Source organism: Cherax quadricarinatus, chromosome 38, assembly GCF_038502225.1.
Source record: "Cherax quadricarinatus isolate ZL_2023a chromosome 38, ASM3850222v1, whole genome shotgun sequence".
In the NCBI taxonomy this organism is placed as follows: Eukaryota; Metazoa; Arthropoda; class Malacostraca; order Decapoda; family Parastacidae; genus Cherax; species Cherax quadricarinatus.
This window is the reverse complement of record NC_091329.1, coordinates 5,517,502-5,525,001: the sequence shown is the minus strand read 5'-3', so window position 1 is coordinate 5,525,001 and position 7,500 is coordinate 5,517,502. Positions and strand designations below refer to the sequence as shown.

The 7,500-nt window shown below is 44.0% G+C and overlaps 1 protein-coding gene across 1 annotated transcript in view; it reads right to left on the bottom strand.

The window, feature by feature from the left end:
- Positions 1–2,474: 2,474 nt before the first annotated feature.
- The window catches only part of LOC128692941 (uncharacterized), a 29,277-nt gene continuing 24,251 nt past the window's right edge, over positions 2,475–7,500 (bottom strand). The window contains exons 9-13 of the mRNA XM_053782312.2: positions 7,157–7,295; positions 4,967–5,145; positions 4,492–4,674; positions 3,949–4,128; positions 2,475–3,749 (exon numbers count right to left, since the gene is read on the bottom strand). Of these exons, the coding sequence (XP_053638287.2) occupies positions 3,546–3,749; positions 3,949–4,128; positions 4,492–4,674; positions 4,967–5,145; positions 7,157–7,295 (885 nt within the window). The 3' untranslated portion in view covers positions 2,475–3,545. The remainder of the gene's footprint in view (positions 3,750–3,948; positions 4,129–4,491; positions 4,675–4,966; positions 5,146–7,156; positions 7,296–7,500) is intronic.

Here is a 7,500-nt window from a genome sequence, read left to right as displayed (position 1 = left end):
ACGAGAACTAAGGCTCTCTAGCTGAGAGTACTGTTCAGTGTTGACGACTCCGTTCTAGGCAGGAGAAACTTAGAGCTGAACCTGATATAGACATCATTTATGGCCAGATGGAGCTAATGAAGCATTTAGTTTACTGAGAACACCTCAGAGCACTGAGAATGGACACTCTAGAAATAAAGGAAAGAAAGAGAGAGAGAAAGAAATCTAATAATAAACAAATGGAAGATAACGAAGTATCTGGTTTCAAATACACGCAATACCTTAACAATGTTCTGGCGTAAGAGATATGGGAGGAAGTGTAAATTAGACCCAGTGACAAGCATCGGAGCCGTGGACACAATAAGAGAACACTGTATCAACATCCGTGGGTCAAAGCTCTTCAACCTGCTGCCAACAGATGTCAGAAATATTGCTGGAACCAGTGTAGAGGTCTTCAAGTGGAGATTGTATCACTGCTTCTATGGTATGCCAGCACCAACAGACTGATGAGTGACACTCCACCACCTCAACTTCCTTTCCCACCCTCACCCCATTATCCTCTCCCCACCCCCTACGCGACCACTCTCCTAACCCTACACACACACACACACACACACACACATACACACACACACACACACACACACACACACACACACACACACACACACACACACACACACACACACACACACACACACACACACACACACGCACGCACTAATGCCACCAATTTTAAAACCTTGATTATGGATCTGGTGTGCATTAAAAACGTCGAATCATTTTAGTATTCATCGTGTTCTGTGTATTTTTGGGGAGGGAGAGGGAAGGAAGGGAGGGGGAGGGAAGCAAGGGAGGGGGAGGGAAGCAGGGGAGGGGGAGGGAAGCAAGGGAGGGGGAGGGAAGCAGGGGAGGGGGAGGGAAGGAAGGGAGGGGGAGGGAAACAAGGGAGGGAGAGGGAAACAAGGGAGGGGAGGGAAGCAAGGGAGGGAGAGGGAAGCAAGAGAGGGGAGGGAAGGAAGGGAGGGAGAGGGAAGCAAGAGAGGGGAGGGAAGGAAGGGAGGGACGAAGAGGAGCGAAGAGGAAAACAGAAGAAAAAATAAATAATAACCCACATGGAGACAGAAACTTCGAAAATTAATTGATCTGTATATTTTGATCTCCTTGTGTGAAGAGGATCCCAGAGAGGAACCGAAATATAAAGACCAGTTAATTGTCTGAGTTTATCTTCATATAGCTTATTAGTGAGTATTGATAAGTGTTCATTACACTTTCATTCTCTCTCTCTCTCTCTCTCTCTCTCTCTCCTTCTATATATATATATATATATATATATATATATATATATATATATATATATATATATATATATATATATATATATATATATATATATATATATAAAGTTCCTCAAAGAGCTGGGGGAAAAGCTCATCATAGAAACCAAGGACCACAGGGCGACCAACTTCCTCTTTCAGAGACTCAGTGTTGCGATCCAGAGAGGAAATGCCTGCAGCATTCTGGGCATACGGCCCACCGCAGGGGAGCTGGACGAAGTATTCGAGATGCAGCTCTGAGTTACCTATGTTGTTTTACTTTCTGTTGTATTTTTGTGAATGTTTGGCCAATGTATTTTGTAGATAGATAGATAGATAAATAGACTCATCAACGAGGGTAATCACACTCATCAATCATTAAGATTAAACTTTATTTAGTATGGTCACAAGGCTTAAAATACTCATCAATGGTAATCAAGAAATATCACTTGTTAAGGCACTGAGAATTGGCGAAGTAAAAATGTCGTATATCACGTCAAGGTCCGTAGTGTACATGTGTGTGTGTGTGTGTGTGTGTGTGTGTGTGTGTGTGTGTGTGTGTGTGTGTGTGTGTGTGTGTGTGTGTGTGTACTCACCTATTTGTACTCACCTATTTGTGGTTGCAGGGGTCGAGTCACAGCTCCTGGCCCCGCCTCTTCGCTGATTGCTACTAGGTCCTCTCTCTCCCTGCCCCATGAGCTCTATCATACCTCGCCTTAAAACTATGTATGGTTCCTGCCTCCACCACATCACTTTCTAGGCTATTCCATGGCCTGACTACTCTATGACTGAAGAAATACTTCCTAACATCCCTTTGATTCATCTGAGTCTTCAACTTCCAATTGTGACCTCTTGTGTCTGTGTCCCATCTCTGGAACATCCCGTCTTTGTCCACCTCGTCTATTCCGCGCAGTATTTTATATGTCGTTATCATGTCTCCCCTGACCCTCCTGGCCTCCAGTGTCGTCAGGCCGATTTCCCTCAACCTTTCTTCATAGGACAATCCCCGTAGCTCTGGGACTAGTCTTGTTGCAAACCTTTGCACTTTCTCTAATTTCTTGACGTGCTTGACTAGGTGTGGATTCCAAACTGGTGCTGCATACTCCAGTATGGGCCTGACGTAGATGGTGTACAGAGTCTTAAACGAATCCTTACTGAGGTATCGGAACGCTATCCGTAGGTTTGCCAGGCGCCCGTATGCTGCAGCAGTTATCTGATTGATGTGCGCCTCAGGAGATATGCTCGGTGTTATACTCACCCCCAGATCTTTTTCCTTTAGTGAGGTTTGCAGTCTTTGGCCATCTAAACTATATTGTGTGTGTGTGTGTGTGTGTGTGTGTGTGTGTGTGTGTGTGTGTGTGTGTGTGTGTGTGTGTGTGTGTGTGTGTGTGTACCTTCAGGGGAGTATTGGATGAGCAAAAATCAGTATATCAGTAAGGAATATCAGTAAGAAATATCAAGTGATTACACTAACTCTTATAAGAGATCACGGGACACATAAGATACCAGGGGATACATAAGGTATATTGTGACACAAATCAATTTAATATCTGTTAACAAATGCCAAAAACTAATATTTACACTAAAATGCATTTTTTTTGTATCGCAGTTACCTGTATTTTAGCACACCTGCCACTTGTCACTCGCTGCACCTGCCACTTGTCACTCGCTGCACCTGCCACTTGTCACTCGCTGCACCTGCCACTTGTCACTCGCTGCACCTGCCACTTGTCACTCGCTGCACCTGCCACTTATGATGCAGCACACATATGTAGTGTGTTCCACACACACACCTGTCACTTGTGATACAGCACACCGTTCCACCAGACTCCTGGTTTCCACTTCTGGGTCGAAATTCAGTGTGTTGATGGAGTTATATGCACTCACAGTATGACTGTGGTGTTGTGACCACTCACAGTATGAGAGGGGGTTACCCAATAATGTCTGGATGTTAGCATACCCACTCATAACATGAGTGGCACTGCCCACTGGGGAGCAAAATCCATAAAATCCCATTTCCAAATCACATTTCTTCCCTGCATCCGTGCCAGTGTCTCATTAAAAAAAAAGTGATGTTTCCCCCCCCCCCCAGAGTTTTTACGAAAGATGTAATTTTCTACTCTCACACCCATCCTCCTCTTCCTACCCTTGACTCAGCTTGTTTCAAACCTCTTCCTTTCATCATCTTTCAGTGCTACTCTCAGTCCTCTCTGTCATAGATTTTTTTCCCAGTTCCTTTTCCCCGTCCTCCTAGCTGGCACTGGGCTCCTCCTCTGGGACGTCGTCCTTGTCATCCTCTTTGTCAGAGGGTTCCTCCTGCTGGAAGTATGCCTCCAGTATGTACTCTGCTTTCAGGTGGAGATCCTTGCTGGCACACTGCTCCAGCTCCTTCAGAAGCTCCACGCCCTTCCCTGAGATCACCTGCTCCTTTGCCTCCTCTTTCACCACCTCCGTCTGCATCAACGAAATGAAGAGGTATATTTATCATAATATTGAACATGAAGTACAAAAACCCATAGGAGTCATAGAGCTTAAGAGAGAATAGAGCAGAAGATTCAACTGGGTTAATAATTTGCAAATGTGAGGATATTTTAAGTCTCAAATTTACTCCCTTCTTCATCTCTGCCCTAGAGTGCTACCAGTCTTAAATCACCTTGAGTATATTATCAAGCGTGTTGAGTGCCACGGAGATGGTGCTGACCTCTCCCCCAGCCATCACCATCAGCAGGAAAGGCACTCCACCAGCATCAACCAGAGCCTTGACTTGCTCAGCGAGGCCTCCCGTCGTCAGATTGCACAGAGCCCAGGTTGCTTCTCGTCGCACATCCGATGTCTGGGGGCAGATAAGGGTCTGAGGAAGTCCAAGGAAGACCTTTATTAATGTTGTGTATGCAAACTGAAAAGAGTCGAAGATACGTAGACAGAGTAAGACTTTAATCTCGTTGTGCAGCGCTGCATGATCCAAACGGGTTTAACGCTTCTGATAAATCAACTTATCCACCGAGAGAAAAACATGTTTAAATAAAAGGCTTCCTCTGTCCAAGTATATTTTGAATGAGCCTTTTCAAGATGTGTTTAGGGAGGAATACAATATGACGTCGACTGAAAATGGTTTTCGTAGATCAGGAAACGAGGACTTTTAAATATTAACATCTTAATCTCCTAGAATTCTACGAGACCAAAACTTTGAAATTACCTCCAAGAGAGCATGAAGGAGGACCTGAAGGACCCCGTCATCAATCACTCTCTGTATCTGACTATGGTTGCCGGCGGTGATGTTGGAGAGGGCCCAAGCTGCCTCCTTCTTGGTGTTGTGTTGCCCCGTCTTCAGGAGGTAAGCGTAGATGGGTACCACTCCAGCCTCCAGCACGGTCTCCGTCTGTGGGGAAGGAAAACACCCCTGTGTAAGCCTCTGTGTGCAGATATGGCTGCAGAAACAAGTCATTGTATATAAACGATGTATTTGTATGAAGTTTTACACCTATGTGAGTAATTCAGTGGTGAAGACTAGTACCTACGTTCAGTAAGAGCAAGGCAGACGTGTATTTAATTAAAATATCTCAGGACGACCACTATAGTTCATTGTGATCGTCTATCCAAGCCCACTCATTTATCATCCTTACCAAGTGTTGATCCACTCCAACACTGACCCGCCATCATGACCTACTCACATGCTCGTCGTTGCTTGCTGCTATGCTGCCTGTGACTCTGAGTGCAGGGACCATCCTCAGCTTGTCGTCTGAGGCCAGGTGTTGCACCATAGCGTTGACCATACCTGGGGCTGACACCACACTCTGCAGTCCCTGTTCGTCTGCATCAGCGATGTAACTAGCGGCCCACAGTGCGTCAACTGACAAGCACAAGAAGACATGTGAGAGGGTCATAAGTTCTTACAAAATGCTATAATGGTATAGTCGTAAAGTACCGACACATAATTAAAGTGTTATTGAGTATTTCTACTTCTTACTTCTAATAATAAAGTTGAATTTTATAAATTCTGCTGGTGCCCCGGGGCCTGGTGGCAAAAGCTCTCGCTTCACACGGTGAGGGTCCGGGTTCGATTCCCGGCGAAGGGGTGGAAACATCGGACGTGTTTCTTTACACCGGTTGTCTATGTTCACCCATCAGTAAAATGGGTACCTGGGTGTTAGTCGACTGGTGTGGGTCGCATCCTGGGACAAAACTGACCTAATTTGCCCGAAATGCTCAGCATAACAGGGGGCTTTCTATATAGTAGTATGTCATTGATGTCAGCTATGGTCTGTATACCTTGTACATGTACTAGTAGAAATAAAGATATTATTATTATTATTATTATTATTATTATTATTATTATTATTATTAATATTATTATAAAGAATCCCAATACACATCATATACTTAAGTCTCCCAAAATTTACTAGGTTTTCTTTGTTTTCATCAAAATATTCGTTTTCTTTTTACTTGAACTAGTTACGGATAACTTTAAAAAAAATGAGGTTGGACACCCAGTATTACTTTTTTTTATTTATTTATTTATTTATAATTTGAGCACACTTACAGAGGTACAAAAAAAATACAGATAAGAGCAGCATGCCAAAGCCACTTATACTATGCATAGCATTACGGGCTGGCTTAAAATTAACTTAAGATTAACTAAGCAATGATGAAATCAGTGAAAAACATTAATGTAAACTGATTACTATAAAGCACAAGTGAGTATTACAAAGACAGGTCATATGGTTGCATGCATTGTTGTAAATTCAGTAGAATGGAGTATTCTGTTAGGTAGTGAATTTAAAAAATAATAAAGTTAGATTGGGTTTTAGGTTTAACATTTATGTGATATAATTGTGAGAAACATTTAAGATATACAATTTATAAGGTTCAGTTATTCAGTATTTATTTGGTTTTGGGTGAGTAAGTGATCTTTGAGAAGAGACTTGAATTTATAAACAGGTAGTGTTTCTTTTATATTAACAGGTAATGAATTCCAGATTTTAGGGCCTTTTATGTGCATTGAGTTTTTGCATAGCGTGAGATGGACACGAGGAATATCAAAGAGTGATCTGTGCCTTGTGTTATGGTCATGTGTTCTGTTGAGGTTGGCAAGGAGATGTTTGAGGGGAGGGTTAATATCAGAGTTGAGTGTTCTATGTATGTAATAGGTGCAGTAATAAGTATGGATGTTTTGTATGGTGAGTAGGTTGAGTGTATTGAATATTGGTGGAGTGTGCTGCCTGTAGTGAGATTACTCATGTAGAAATGAGATGCATAACTTTGTCTTGTTATATAAGAAGCTCCCTTCCTACAATTACTACTACTGCTACTACTAATAATAATCTTTATTTCTGCAAGTCAATTTTGTCCCCAGGATGCGACCCACGCCAGTCGACTAACACCCGGGTACCTATTTTACTGTTAGGTGAATAGGGACGATCGACACCATGCCTAACCCTTCTAGGGTAGGGTAGGTGCCTGAGCCCGAGCCTTTAGCTCATAAGACTGTCATTCCCATTTGCCCCCTTGGGGCGGGGATGGCAGACCAGAGAGGCCTAGTTTGTGGCTAGGCCTGGGGACAGTTGGTCCCAAAGATGAGGAGGTACTTGTGCCTCCTCCCATGGGAGACTTAGGTCTCAGACACTCCCTAAAGAGGGAGCCAAGGCCGGGCCACCACTTGGAAAAGGCCCGGGCCGGGAGAATACCGGCTAATATTTAATAATAATAATAATGAATAGGGACAGCAGGTGTCCTAATGCTTCGAACCGTACAGGGGATCGACCCCCGGACCTCAGTGTGAGCTGAGTGCGCCAGAAATCGAGCTGCTGCTGCTGCTATGACTACACTTTGCCCTCAGTGACAGTAGGAAAAGGGTTCCTTACTGTTAACCTCGTTGTCAGGGAAGGTCAGTAGACTGTTGATGATAGTGACGCAGACTGTCCGCTCCTCGGGGGTCATCTTGTATTCCTTGTACCTCAACAGGTTGCTTAGTACCCAGGTCGATACACGCACCAGCGACACCTGTGGCGGAGGAAGGAGGAGAAGGCTCTGGTGAAGGAAGTGGCGTGGAATAAGTGTTGGAGGGATTAGGACAATGTTGTAGGAAGCAAGACAGTGTTGGAGGGAGTATGACAGTGTTAGAGGGAGTAAGACAGTGTTGGAGGGAGTATGACAGTGTTGGAGGGAGTAAGACAGTGTTGGTTAGAGTATGACAGTGTTGGAGGAA